The following is a 15,833-nucleotide window of genomic DNA, read 5'->3' as shown; positions in this document are numbered from 1 at the left end:
GGTATAGGTTCAAATACAGAGATTTTCTACTACTTGCCATTGCCTACCAGTTAGACACCAAAATGACATGACTTTGAATAGCCATTGTTAATTACTTAGTATATTATAAAGATAGAGTCAGAAGAAAACAATCACTGTAAATTTTTCGTCACTGAACTCCCTACCCCATATTTTTTATGGTATATTATACAAAACGGGAATGCTACCAACCACACAGAGCAATCGTGACAGACGTAACTGGAAGTCTATTACTTTTCCCTTATATTTGAAAAAAGTTCTAATTCTAAACCTCCCCCAAATTTCCAGCTGTTTTCTTTTTATAAATTAAGTGTATTTTATTTTTTCTTAATTACAGAGGCAATGAATGATACAGAAAATATAAACAGAAATAAAGAAGATACAGAAGATCCATAATACTAACTACTAATCCAGTGGCAACTGGTATTCAAACATGTAATATGTATACTAGATCCTATAATTTGAATATTTAGGTTGTTTTTGTTATAAACTGTACAGATTTTAAACGGGCCATGTTTAAAACATAAATTCAGTTCAGATAATCTATTTAATCCTATCACTCTTAATATTTCTAACTTATTTTCATCAATATCATTGATTCATCTTTTCCATGTAATCTGAAATTATCTAAATATTCTTATTTAGTAGCATTAAAAATGTAACTTGACTCTAAATATTTTCAATTTGGTAATATTAGATCTTGTGTAGCTTTGATGGTTCCTTGAGCACATATATTATCAAAACCTTTTTTTAAAAATTGCTTTTCAGTGGCATATAGTATTTGATATATCACTATATCATTTTATTTGATAGAAAATACAATATTTTTTAAAAATTAAATGATAACATTTTTACTCACACTTTTTTCTTGGAGGAGAATTAAGTACATGTAAGCAGTGAAATCCTGTTTTCTTTAATTTAAGGTTATCAATAGGTGTTGTTCTTGAAACATTCCAAATGCGTAAAACACCCACTTGAGAATCTAGTCAGATCAGGGAAAAAGCATATTTTAACAAATTTTGTATGAAACTAAAATGCCTAGACATAAAAGTATAACAAAATTTCAACTGGAAATATTGTAGGACTAATTATTGACATCCTTTGAATAACAATACCATACAGTAGTACAACCAAACAGCTGAAATACTATTTAACCTTTAAATTTTTGGCATGTTTCACTACTTTTTTGCTCTAAAACCTTTTATAGGGTTAGAAACTGCCTGTCTTGGCAGCTTCCTCCAATAAAGATCATTATAATAACTCAGCCACAAAAAAAGACCCTATGGACACACACTTGTTCTAGGAAATGGCCAGCCACAGAAAACCCTCGATTTCTAACCTTAAATAATCAATCCTTCTAGTTTTGAAATGTTTATAAACTGCTCCACAGTCCACTTTCAGCCATTAAGGACTGTCAGATATACCTGAAGACCAATCAGACAGTCTCCTTTCTTCCAAAATTCCCACCTTAATTACTGCTTTGGAGAAGAGTCTGGCAGTTCCACAAATGATTAAATATAGAATTACTATATGGCTCAGCAATTCCTCTCCTTGACAAACACTCAACAGAATAATAAGCAAAAGTCCACACCAAAACGTGTACATACATGTTCATAGCATCATTATCTATAACAGCAAAAAGGTGGAAACAATATATATGTCTATCAACAGATGAATGGATAAACAAAACTTGCCATATCCATATAATGACATATTAATCAGCCATAAAAAGAATGAAGTACTGATACATGCTATAACATGGATGAACCTTGAAAACTTTACGTTAAGTGAAAGAAGCCAGAATCAAAAGGCAACAGATTGAATGGTTCCATTTACATGAAATGTCCAGAAGAAGCAAGGCCACAGAGACAGAAAGTAATGAGCAGTTTATGTTTGCACATGTGTGTATCAGGGACTTTGGTGAGGGAGTAATGGAGAGTAACTGCTGATGAGTACAGGGTTGGCTGGGGGAATAATGACATGTTTTTTAATTAGACGGTGGTAGCAATTGCACAGCTTTGTGAATATACCAGAGACCACTGAACTGCATGCTTTAAAAATGGTGAATTTTATATGTGAAGGATATTTCAGTAATAGTAATAATAGACATTAAAAATTTCTATGCCTATTGGGCTGGGCATGATGGTTCATGCCTGTAATCCCAGCACTTTGGGAGGCTGAGGCGGGTGGATCACTTGAGGTTAGGAGTTTGAGACCAGCCTGGCCAACATGGTAAAATTCCGTCTCTACTAAAAGTAGAAAAATTAGCCAGGTGTGGTGGCATGTGCCACAGTGCAATCTCAGCTACTTGGGAGGCTGAAGCAGGAGAATCACTTGAACCCAGAGGTAGAGGTTGCAGTGAGCCAAGATTGTACCACTGCACTCCAGCCTGCATGACAGAACAAGACACTGTCTTAAAAAAAAAAAAAAATTCCATCCTATTATTAATTATATCCTGAAAAGTTAAAGGCAATTAAGATATATAAATTAAGAATCCATCTACTTTCATGTACAGTTGCCCCTTGTTATCCATGGGAGATTGGTTCCAGGACCTCCCACGGATAACAAAATCCATGAATGCTCAAGTCTCTTACATAAAGTGGCATAATATTTGCATATAACCTATGCACGTTTTCTTGTATACTTTACATCATTTCCAGATTATTTACTGTATTAGTCTGTTCTCACATTGCTATAAAGAAATACCCAAGACTGGGTAATTTATAAAGAAAAGAGGTTTAATTGACTCACAGTTCTGCATGGCTTGGGAGGCCTCAGGAAACTTACAATCATGGTGGAAGGCAAAGGAGAAGCAGGCACCTTCTTCACAGGGCAGTGGAATGGAGTGAGGGCAAAACAGGAGAAATGCCAGACACTTATAAAACCATCAGATCTCGTGAGACTCACTCATTATCACGAGAACAGTATAGGGGAAACTGTGGCCCCCATGATCCAATTAGCTCCACCTGGGTCAGGCCTTGACAGTTGGGGATTATGGCAATGACAATTCAAGATAAGATCTTTGGTGGAGACACAGTCAAGCCATATCGCTTGCTATACCTAATCCAATGCCTACACATCACATTATTCACATGGATTCAACGTAGTACTTGTCACACTGCAAAGTCAGGTTTTGCTTCTTGAAATTTTGTGGAATTTTTTCCCCTAACATTTATCGTTCACAGTTGGTTCAATTCACGGATGCAGAACCCAAAGATACAGGGTGGCATCAGTATTATGTTAAGTGTTAAAGAAGTAAAGAATTTAAAATTTTGAGACTATAAAGAGTCTTTGTCTATTATTTTACATTAAGCAAATATGGGAAGTATTTATACAGTAGCTGAACATTTTCTGTTTTTCCAGAGGTCTCTCTCCCTGAACACAATTAAATGGTAAAAGTAGAGTCATTTAGTTTCTAATTATTATTCCTCAATTCCCCCATCTTCCCATCCCCTATCACTACTTAGCTTTGCTAATTCTCTCATGACTAGGAAACGATGAAGGAGTATCCGTTCAACCCATGGATCAGTGAGTGCTAGAGTTTGAATGACTCCCACAAATTCTTGTGTTATAAACTTAATCCCCAATGCAACATTGTTAGGAGATAGGGTCTAATCTGAGGCAATTAGGTCATGTGGGCTCTACTCTTATGAATGGATTACTATAGACAGTGTAGGAGTGGGTTATTTATTGTGAGAGTGGCTTTGTTATAAAAGTGAGCTAGTTCTCCTCTTGCTTTCATGCTCTTGCCCTCTCTTGCTTTCAGCAGCACGAAGTTCCTCACCAGATGCCTGTGTCATGCTCTTGGGCATCCCAGCCTCCTTAGATTAGCCTTAAACTAATCTAGCTTATAGTTTAGATTACTATAAACCTTTTGTGGTTTATAGATTACTCAGCTTGTGGTATTCTGTTATAGCAGAATATTCTGTGGTATTCAGTTATAGCAACACAAAATGGACTAAGACAGTGAAGCTAATAAAGCTCTGATCAGGTCATTGTTTTTCTGGTTGGCACCTTCACTGTCATCCTACTATGCCTGAAATTGAACTGTCTTTGTCTTTTGCACATACACAGACATGCTCACATGTGTGCACATATATAATATATTCCAAGGTATTTCCAGAAACCTGGCAGAGTGAACCTTAAGTTTCATTTTTATTTGTCATTTCATTTTATTTATCATCAATGACACACAATATAAATAAAAGTACAATAGCAATTTACAATGAAGGATAATAATTGAGCTATTAATAAATTTTCCACAAAATAAACCTATAAAGGACAATTTTCTAAATTCAAGGAAAGAATACATACACATATTTAAAACTCTGCGGGATGGGCACTGGCTTACCTCCAGTTACAAACATCCCCGGAGCACTGGGAACCCAGGCTAAGCACTGCACAGAAGCTGCTGCACTGGGAAGATTAAATGTGGTTATGCAAGAAAGCGATTCAGAATCTACGAGGCGAATTCCGGAATGCAAATTAACCACTAGAAGATAGTCGGTAGACAGTGGGTCCCACTCCAAGGCTGTAACGGGATCCTCTTCGTCTGTCCCTTCAAGGGATTCAGGTCTCAGAACATGTTTCTGATTTTTATTACCTATTAAAATACAGAGATAATTATTTCCGAAAAACTTGCAAAAAAGATCAATAATTTGGATGATGTCAACTTTTTCCTTGTACAATATCTATCTCTGAGGGTACTGAAAATACAAACGTGGTGTTTATATGCAGAAGGCATAACTGACATGTGAATGCAGAAAAAATTTGTTTGTCCTATTGATGAAAGTCAGACTCAATACTCTGCTTTGGCAATTTCTCGTGCCTTGAACGTATCTCCCATTTGTTACCAAAAAGCGGTAAGAAAATATACAGATAAATAATATACTCAGATCTTGTCCACAATTACAAATTTCACTGGGTTACAGCAGCACAGAAATAGGGAAAACACTTGTTGAAACGAAGAATATCATATAGTGATTTAAAAGGAGAAATGTCAGAGCTGGCTGACTGCCTGGGTCCAATCCTACTTCTGCTTCTTACTAGCTTTGCTGCCTCAGACCAGATACTTAATCTCCCTGTGCCTCAGTTTTTTTTTTTTTTTTTTTTAAATAACGGAGACTATAACAATACTTATTTCATAGAGTTTTAAAAAATGACTAAATGAATTTGATTAACAGTTTAGAATAGTGGTGCACATTTTAAACGGCATCTTAATATTTACTGTTATTCCTTTCTCATTCATCTTACCATCAGCCATAATTACAATTGACACCCGACTACTGGCACAAATAGGGAAGCCAGAAAGATATGGAATTAAAACAAGTCTAATTAAATAAAGCAAAGGATCACCAAACAAACTTATTGCTCCTTGTAATTTATGTACACAACTGGAAATATGGAAAAAATAATAATTCTGCTGAGATGCCACATGGGAATCCACTGAGCGAGTCCTCTCATTCTCAAGAGAGGCAGTGAAGCAACAGTTAAAGAGACTACAGCCTTAACAGAAAGTACCAATCAGTCCTGAGTATCATAAGGAAGCGTTTACTTTTTAAAAAGCACAATTGAAAGATAATACAACTCTTGCTGCGATCCCATAATTACAGAATTGAGGCCAGAAAAACATGTCTCCTGTGTGTTTCTAAAAGGGAGACTATGATATCGTGAAATAAATGTTTGGTTTACATCCCTGTTTCCTGGCATTACAACTCCTAAAATCCTTGGAATCTCTACAGTGTCTTTTTGTATGCTAATGAGTTGACTAGGTAGCTGGTGGCCACTAGGTGGCTTCACAATGGGGACTGGTCACCGGAAAGACCAAGGCTTGATTAGAGAGTTGGGACCTTCAACCTCATCTCCCAATGTCCAGGGAAGGAAGAGAGACTGAAGGTTAGGCTGATCGCCAAGGGCCAACGTTTTAATCAATATGCCTATGTAATAGAGCTTCTATAAAAACCCAAAAGAAGCAGAATTTGGGAGCTTCCAGAAAGCTGAGCACGTGGAGGCTCCTGGAGGGCTGCATGTCTGGAGATAGCAAGGAAGCCCCATGTTCTTTCCCATATGCCTTGCCCTTTTCATCTTTTCATTTGTATCCTTGTAATATTCTTTATAATAAGGTAAGGAAGTGTTTCCCTGAGTTTTGTGAGCTACTCTAGCAAACTAATCAAATCCAAGGAGGGGGGCGTGGGAACCTCAATTTATAGCCAGTCATTCAGAAGCACAGGCAAAATAAGCCGGGGCTTACAACTGGGATAAGAGGGGACAGTCATGGCGACTGATCCCTGAGTGTGTGTGATGTGACTCTATCTCCAGGTAGATAGTGTCGGAATTGAAGTGGAGGACACCCAGCGAGTGTCTGCTGTAGAGGTGACCACTAGCTTAATGGGTGGAGAAAGCCTCTCACACATCTAGTATCAGAAGTGTGTTGTGAGAGTACAGCAGGAGAAACTGAGTCTGTTTTTTCCACTAAGTAACAGTTATATAGAGACAGTGTCATCAACAATATTTCTAAAATAAAAGAAGGCAAATTTTATTAAGGCACATTCATGGAGTAATACTAAAATCAATTCAATTTAAACATGATTATAATAAAGATTTTTTAAAAGGTTCTCTGATGAATGTGGCCTAAGAATACATTTGAGATAGCTAAAGCAGTTTTCCAATTTTTTTGCCCTGGAATCTTCTGTTCACATGAGAAAGTTTACAAGAAAATCCAGTAAGTAATACAGGATAGCATGGTGCTGTTCAGGCTGAAAGTGAGAAGTCTTAAAGCTCAGCTGGATCATCTATGAAGCTCTCCTACCCTCAATACACACACAAGTATACAAACATACAAAGCATAGTTTAAAAATTACTGATTTAAAATGATGAACTACATTATTGTGGCCAGTTCTCCATGAATATTTATTGTTTCTTCTGAGAAGGACTAGACAACAGAGATATTGAGGTCATAGGTTCCTGCAAGAACGTGGAGGACAGAAATCCTATGTTGTAACACAGGGATAGAGCCATCTGTGGTGCTGGTAAGTCATTAAGAAGATAAGGTTAACAACTCATGAGCAGTAAGAAGCCTAACTATACTGGTATTCATGCTAACAGTTTCAAACTCACAATCCAGAATGTAGTATTAGAATTCAAAGGCAGTGATTCCTTCATGATCCATTAGCTCATGTATATGCAAATGGAAAATACCTATCAGGATTGTACCTTTTGTAATGTTTTGTGCATATTAATTGCTAAATAAATCCTGCAGAATGAATGAGGTTAACAAGTCTGTACTGGGTTGTTATGGATTGAACTGTGCTCCCTCAAAAGAGGCGTTAAAGTCCTAATTCCCAGTACCTGCCAGTGTGATCTTATTTGGAATGAGGGCCTTCGCAGATGATAAAGTTAACATGAGGCCCTTAGGGTAGCGCCTAATCCAGCATGACTGTGTCTTTATAAAAGGGAAAGTTTTGTCACAGACACACGCATGCACACAGCAGGGATGCCGCGTGCCATGTGAAGACTGCAGTTATACTGCCACGCGCCAAGCAACAGGAAGCCAGGAGAGAGGCCTGGAACAGACTCTTCCTTAGTGCCTTCAGGGGGAGCACGGTCCCCTCTTGACACCTTATTTTATACTTCCGGTCTCAAGAATTGTGAGATAATAACATTTATGTTGTTCTAATCTATCCTGTTGGTTATAGTTTTCTTACATCAGCCCTAGTAAACTAATATATGGGTGGAACAGAAAAATAACACACGCTGACTTAGGTATAGATGGTTTCACTCGGTTTAACAACTGGAAGATTGGGTTATTGAAAAACAATGGTCTCTTCTGGAAGGCACATAGCTCAGATTGTTCAAATATTAAACATTCTATCTTCTAAACCTGAGAGAGAGAAAACAAAAGTGGCCTTTTTTCTTTCCTGTTCTTTCTATGTCAAAATAAACATGCACTGTCTCAATGTTTTGTATTTTAGATACACAATAAAAAGTCTCAATGTCCTATGGCTTGAAATGTTCAAAGATGCCTAATAATAATAAAGCAAGAAAAAGACAACCTTAGTTCAGTGACAAGAGGGTAAAAATGACAAATCATAAAATATAAAAAATATCTAGAGTGCAATTTAGAATAAAATAAAAACACACTGCTCACATCTTCTTCAGATCTAGCTTGAAAAGAAAGTGTCACAACCCTGATGAAATCTTTGGGTGCAGGCCAGGGAAGAAGTGGAGGAATATCACTAATGAGATTTGGTTACGTAACCCAGAGAGGTAAGAGGAGGAACCACACAGCATACAGCCATGTTTATTATAGATTGCATTCCTGAGTCTAAGGAAGACTGCTGGAAATAAAGGTTACAGAGAAAGAAGTGGTATTCACCAGATCAAAACAAAGAAAGCTATGAATTCTATTGCCTAACTAGGAGCCTTAACGACCGACTATAAAACAGAATCGGCTTCCAGCGCAAGGATGGAACAGGTAAGTTGCAGTGCAGGTACCTGATACAACAAATCCAGGAGCAGCACCAGTCATTGATCCCTCCTCATCCTAATCTCCAACAAATCAGTGAAACTGTCCCCATGTAAACCTGGTACAACCAGAAGGAACAACAGAGGACAGGTACAAAGAGCTGAGATAGAAGCTGGGGAAGAAGTATATGAACATTTATTTTTATCTTTCTTTAAAAGGTAAAAATAGACCCTGTTTAAAATGTATTTAGAATATAATGGCCCCAATGTTTCAGTGTTTTACACAATCCTTTTTAACTTTAGAAACATTATTTCCTAAAGAAAGATTAGTTTAAATTTTCACAATTTCATTTGTTCAATTTCGATTTCATTTTACATTAATTTCAGACAAATTAAATGTAATTTGTTTTGTGAAAGTAGTTATCGTGTTCCTGAGAAAGCACTTTCATTCATCCATCTAGCCAGCCAGAAGTCACATACATCAACAGTGATATCAAATGGTTAAAAGCATTTTCCCAAATGTTAAAAATACTTATTTTTGAGGGGGAAGCAAGCAATTCAGGTAATTTTTGATTTTTCAATCTTACTTTTGTAAATTAGTTATGTAAGAACATAAACTAATTTCTCAGACCCTTTCATTAAGCCAAATCAATTAACTAATAGGGGTTCGAAGGGTTATTTTTCTTTCATGCCCGTTTCAAGCCTCTGCCAAGGAGCCGTGGCATCAGAATGGTATTTTTACAAGCAAATGGGAAAATATTTAGTATTAGTAAGCCATCATATCCTCTAGTTGTATGTCCTTGTTCATTCAGGATGCTTTTAGTAAATATACAGAAAGAAAGAATTGATTAAAAATACAAATTGGGAGAAATGACTGATTTAGGTTAATTCCAAGTGAAATATTCACAGCTGTGTTGAACGTATTATAATATATATACATTTTACGTCAAATGTATATTTAGACTCAGTACAATACTGGATAACATTTTAACAATAATATCAAAATGAAAATTTTGTCACTTTTGACTTTATTCAAAATGGGGACTGGTCACTGGAAAGACCAAGCAAGTACAAAATTATATATAAGAAAAACATACTATTTAAGATACCTCACTAATTAAATTCTTACCTGGATGAAAAATTGATAGACTTCCATCAATATGACCAAACACAACTTTCCCCTTTTTGTTTGTATGCCATCTGAATATACAGATATCAGACAAGAAGCTATGAGCATCTCGGTGTACAGTCACTCCACTATCTGGTCCTGAGATGGTCCAAATGAACAGTGGGCCTCTGTGGGAAACAAATGCCACCGCATCCTCTGCATTCCAGCACCAACTAACAGAGGCGGGGATCCCTGGAATAAATTAAATACAGATACATAATAAAGAGATATGGCACAAGATTATACCATTAAATATTCCTTGCACTGTTTACATTTCTAAAACAAATTAAAATACAAGAGCATGTTTATTATTTTTAAGACACATTACTTTCTTACTTGGGAATTGGATTTATAAGACTGCAGGGAACATATGTAGGGAAAGTCCATGATGAAAGAAAATGTATCTAGTTAGGTTGAAATACTACTTACATGATCATTTGCTTCATACAGTCAAATACATTTATAGACTTCTTTATTTTAGTAGACTATATATTAAAGATTAGAGCAATAAATTCTTATTGTGTATTTGTATATAAGACCTCTAGGCATTCTAGGTATACAAGGTAGTGTGGGATAACATTCCTGCTTTAGAGAATTTTAAATATGTGTTAGGGAGACAGGGATTAGTGAATAAAAAGATAAATGCTACTATAAGGATTTAAACACAATGGACTTAATGTTATAATCTATGTCTTATCAGGAATTTAGATTCAAATCTAAGCCTTGTCTCAGATAAACAAGTCATTTTATTTCTCTAAATTTCTGTTTCCTCATCTATAAAATGGAGATAACAATAAAAATAGCTGACCATTTATTTCACATGAAAGTCAAGGAAATATAATCATTTATGTAAAGGTATCTTTTAATCGATAAGATGGAATATAAAAGTTAATTGTTAATATACCTGCTATTGTAATCAAATAAATCATATATAAAATAAGTATTATGAGACAGAGATCGTGCATCTTCCAACACTGATATACTAGCTGGCTGCATCAAAATCATGAAATGGATTATAACATATCAGGTCATATGGAGTTTGAGCCAAGGAATTTATTTTTAACAAGCTTCGTCAAATGATTTTGATATGCAGAAAGGTTTAGAAACCACTGTGCTACTGTCCTAGAAAGAAATTAGATTTGAATTATACCTAGAAGGAGGGGTAGAGTTTAAATACATAGAATGAGCAGTATTTCCCAGAAAGAGAAAATGATATGAACAAAGACACAGAGTCGAAATTCGCTGACTGATAGTAAGTTCGGTTTGTGTCAGCAGTCTATGCTCTCCAAGAGGCAGAAACAAAGCCTAATGCCTACTTCAGGGCCTCATCCACAATGAGGACTCCATAAATATTTGCTGAATGAATGAATGTATACATGAAAAAAGTCAATACAAATGTTGATGTGGTTTTAGGATACATTAACAGAAGTAGAATTTACCCAAAAAAGAGATGAGGTACTCTGTATGGATCAAACCACACAGCACAGTAGAAGAAGGACAATAGAATACTGGCTCTCTGACTATATATTTAGAGAAAGACAGCGAGGAAAGTGAAGGGACCAGAAAAAGTGTCACAAAATAATAATAGAAAACACTTTTATAATGACATGTACAAGCACTTCCAATGAGCGCTGCCATTTAATTCTCCTAACAATATTCTGAGATAGGTAAGTGGTATTATCATCCACTGTTAGATAAAGTGTGACTTTTTCAAGTTGGTGACAGTTTTTACATTTGGAAAAACTAATATGCATTTTCCTTTAAATGGATTGTTAGATTATTAGAAACAAAAGGAAGAAGTAAAAATACAGAGGTGAGATCAAATTTAACAACTGTATCTGAAAGCTGAAAAAAAAAGTTCACTTAATGCAAATTTCTACTTTGCTTAAACTGGATTCTAAAAAGAAAAATGAGCCGAAAACATTTCAAAAGTGTTATCTTAAGATGCAAATCACCAAAAATAGTCATAATTTTTTTGCAAATAAAATATCAAAGCTTTTAATCTTCAGATTAGGAAGATATTTGGAGGAGGGAGATATTGATAGCTGAAAATTTTCAAAGAAAGGAAAAAGATGAAAAATTTGCCAAAAGTTTTCCACAATTATCTAATCATTCTGGGACTGTTAATTAGAAAGTATTATTTAATTGTATATCCAGTAACAAAAGAACTATGGTGCATATAGCTGATGAATAAATAAAATCTTCCCCTGTGAATGGATGTGATGTATATAGTGTTTGATGATAAAACCATGGACACACTAGGAGGTAATAATCATTACTTTTGCATAACATTTAGAATTTATGTTTATTATATGCAGTTATAACCTAACATTGACTTTGTGTTACACCTTTATGAGAACAATAATATGCAACATTTTAGTTTATGGCACATAAAAGATGGAAAGAATTTCAAGAAAAATTTGTTGTGTTATTTAAAATTAATCTCACACAAAGTTGGATTTAAAGTACTTGGAAATGCATTATCGATCAATAAAAACAGTAATGGAGTAACCTATAGAATTTGTGATTGGCAGACAAACAGATACGACTAGAAAACATGGCGAGATATGAAAAGTCTTGATTGAGGCTATCAATCACTGTTTATATACCACAAAAGTGCCAAAAGTAATTTGTTTTTTTTGTCACAGAAAGCCTTAAGAAAAATTGTTAATTACATTAATGGAAGCTCACTGGATAGTTGACTTTTTACAATATTTTTCAGAGATTGAAGCAAACATTACGCACTATCTAATACACTGGTTGTTCTAAGTAAAAATAAAAAAACAGGGTACGTAAACTTGGGAATGAGATCCATATTTTTCTAGTTGAAAAATAACTTCATTTGACAAATACCTTTAACAGTTGAGTAATAAAATTTAAGTATTACACTGATATTTTAAGCATTCTTAACGACCTAAATTTGAAAAGACAAACCAATATACTGAATATATCGAATATGTTTAAAAGTTGAAAAAGTTTTTTTTATTATTATGGAAACAAATTCAAAGATAATTGCCTATAAATTCCCAGTATTTTTGCCTTAGAATATTATAAAGAAATTTGAACAAAACAAGGTGAGATTTTCATGTCTCAGTTTTATACCTCAAACTTATAACAATTATTTTTTAGAGAAGAAGCTGAATTGAAAAACATATCTAGCAGTAGCTTTCAAAACCATAATCAATTGAGCTAAATATAGTGCTTAAAAAGAGAGTTAATTATTGTCACACTGAACACAGAATAATTATTACTTAACTTTACCATTATGATGGGATAAGATTGAACACAAGTTCCCAATTCTAAGTACAAAGAGTATAATGCTATTATTCCAATTCATAAAGCCCAATTTGTGTGATAAGGACGTTCTACGTTGACCAAATTAAAAACAAAGGCATGAAACCAGCTCAACAATGCATCAAATATATGCATAATACTTTCTTTGTAATTTAAAGGTTGGACTAGAGTAACGAACAGCCAAGGCTTCTTACTTGTCTCAATAAGAACATCTTTCTGATTACTAATTTTATATTTATTTTGGAAATTCTTACATTATATTTAAACATTAATAAAATTATTTGGTTTTGACTAGATTTTTAGTTCGTCATATGTTGTAAGTATAATTATTTCATGAATTTTTTTTCAGTTTTGTACCTATGGACACGAGTCATTATGTGAACTTTATTTCTTATACAGATTGCCATTAGGAAGTTTGAAAATACCAGTTTAAAACCTGAACTAATAATATTGATAGTGCTTGTTGAAATAAAAATATTTTATTCCATAAAATAAATCCCAGTTATAATTATACCTTTTGTACTGTCGAGTTTAGCAATGACTTTTTGTTCTGCAACATTCCAAATGATCACTAAATTATCAGTACTGCCACTTGCAAACAGATCAGGATTATGTGGACACCAAGAAATTGCTGTGATTGTTTTTTTATGTTCAGACATAATTGCATGAAGTTTGAATTCATTATAACGGCGATCCAACTAAAACAAAATATATAAATAACATATTTTAGTGCTCCTTTTTAAGATAATATACTATTAATAGTCACGTTACACAAAACTAAAGCTACATGCATGAAAATTAGTTCACCTAATAATAAAGACATGAACACATTTCAAGCCTTGGTCTACATTCAAGTGTATTCAGGAATATTCAACCAGCTGAAAAAAAAAAAACATTAAAAACTGAGAGGATAAAAACACATCCATTTTAAATATAAGTAAAAATAAATGTTTCACATTTAAATATGCATGATAATTCAGAGCTTTATTATATTTTCCATAACTATATCTATTTATGAGAAGAAAAACCCTTGGTTTTGGAATATTTTTTTTCCTGCAATTTTTCACTTATACTTGAATCAAGAAAATTTGGGTTGAATACGCCAACTGCTCATTATTACGCTATTAAGATGTACAAAGTTTCCAGAGCAATGATGTCATTCGCTCTTTTAATTTTACTGTTTTTTGGACAGGACATTATATTGTGTTTTTATATGTAAATAGAAAAAATAAACAGCCTACTTTTTCCTATTTCTTTTGTAAATGAGACTGCATTAATTAGTGAATTAATCTCTATCATTTTTAGCATGTTTTGGAATATGTTGTTTATGTCCTTTTGTTATAGTTTTCTCCCCTTTAGCATATAATGAGCCTTTCACAGTGCTATTCTAAGTTTTAAAAATCATTATGATATTAAATATTTATTACATCAAACTTTTTAAAGCCATATGCTTGCAATAAAATCCTAACTGATAAGCAGCCTTCAAATCTCTACATGATCAAATCTCTGCTATTTAGCCAAAGTAATTTGAAATCATGTTCCTCCCTGATCCCTCTGAACTTCTTGTTTCTCTTTTACAGCCAATCACCTCCACTTGATGGCCTTCTGCTTGCTGCTCCTTTGACTTCTAAACACCCTATCCACTGATTTGCTCATGGTTATTCATTCTCCTATTTTTTTTTTTTTTTTTTTTGAGACGGAGTCTCGCTCTGTCGCCCAGGTTGGAGTGCAGTGGCGTGATCTCAGCTCACTGCAAGCTCCACCTCCTGGGTTCACGCCATTCTGCTGCCTCAGCCTCCTGAGTAGCTGGGACTACAGGCACCTGCCACCATGCCTGGCTAATGATTTTTGTATTTTAGTAGAGATGGGGTTTCACCGTGTTAGCCGGGATGGTCTCGATCTCCTGACCTCGTGATCCGCCCATCTCAGCCTCCTAAAGTGCTGGGATTACAGGCGTGAGCCACCGCGCCCGGCCTCATTCTCCTATTGAGGTCTGAGTTTAAATGAACCTCTTCTGAGACATGTTTTCTGACCATGTTATCTTAATTCATAACTCTCCCGAGAACTTATCCCATGACTCTATCTTATTATACCTGTTTTTTCAGCCTCTGTAGAACACACTTTTTTCTGAAAATTTTACCTATTTATTTGTTTACTTATTTATCTTATCACCTTTCCTTACACTTTACAAGAATATAAGTTCTACAAAAAACTTTGCCTGTTTCTTCATAGTTGCAATCCTGGTACACAGTAAGGCTTGGTTAATTGAAGATATTCAGTTAATACTATTGAAAGAATAAACACTTATGATCTGTTTAACATCTAAGTAACTTAATGTTTGCCATCGCAGATAATGCTGCAGTGAACATTGTATGTAAACTTTTTGACTAATCACATAAGTATTTCCTAAAGCTTTCTATTCTATAACTTCTCTCTCTTTCTATAACTTCAGCTATTCTTGGACAACTTTGGATTAAAACATTATTAAAGATAACCCATTACCAATGGAGTTTTCATCTGATCAGCACTGCAGCAATAGCAATTTTAAGTTGACTTACTTAAATACATAATTGTGTTTTCTATACCTTTAGAAATAAATATGATTTTAAGTTTCAAATTATTCAGCAATTTAAGTCACCTATGGTAGATACAGTGAGGATATCTAATGTATCCAAAAGAAAAGCCCTACTATATAAGTTAGAAATTAATAGAAGAATCTATTAATATAGTAAATGTGTGAAGAAGCTACGTGGCATATGAGTGACCTTCATTGACATTACCATACAAATTATCTACATAGTAACTGTGAGCACACTAGAGAACAATGAACTATTTGCAAGAATTAATCTACTAATGCGTTCTTATGATATTTACAATTCAGTAATATTAA

General features: G+C 34.5%; 1 protein-coding gene across 9 annotated transcripts in view; it reads right to left on the bottom strand.

Annotated features, from left to right (window-relative positions):
* Nucleotides 1-15,833, bottom strand: part of WDR17 (WD repeat domain 17) — a 115,488-nt gene that overhangs the window by 52,685 nt on the left and 46,970 nt on the right. For 5 of the 9 annotated variants that reach the window (XM_008000300.3, XM_008000306.3, XM_008000309.3 and 2 more), the window contains 4 exons: nucleotides 13,458-13,641; nucleotides 9,611-9,841; nucleotides 4,370-4,621; nucleotides 878-1,000 (listed from right to left, as the gene is read on the bottom strand). In XM_008000300.3, coding sequence (XP_007998491.3) covers nucleotides 878-1,000; nucleotides 4,370-4,621; nucleotides 9,611-9,841; nucleotides 13,458-13,641 — 790 coding nt within the window. Of the gene's footprint in view, nucleotides 1-877; nucleotides 1,001-4,369; nucleotides 4,622-9,610; nucleotides 9,842-13,457; nucleotides 13,642-13,750; nucleotides 13,771-15,833 lie in introns of those variants that run through there. The other 4 variants (XM_008000314.3, XM_008000313.3, XM_073017735.1 and 1 more) reach the window with 2 other exon arrangements.

Source organism: Chlorocebus sabaeus, chromosome 7 (assembly GCF_047675955.1).
Source record: "Chlorocebus sabaeus isolate Y175 chromosome 7, mChlSab1.0.hap1, whole genome shotgun sequence".
NCBI lineage: Eukaryota > Metazoa > Chordata > Mammalia > Primates > Cercopithecidae > Chlorocebus > Chlorocebus sabaeus.
The sequence above is the reverse complement of the archived record's forward strand: the minus strand, read 5'-3'. Positions and strand labels throughout refer to the sequence as shown.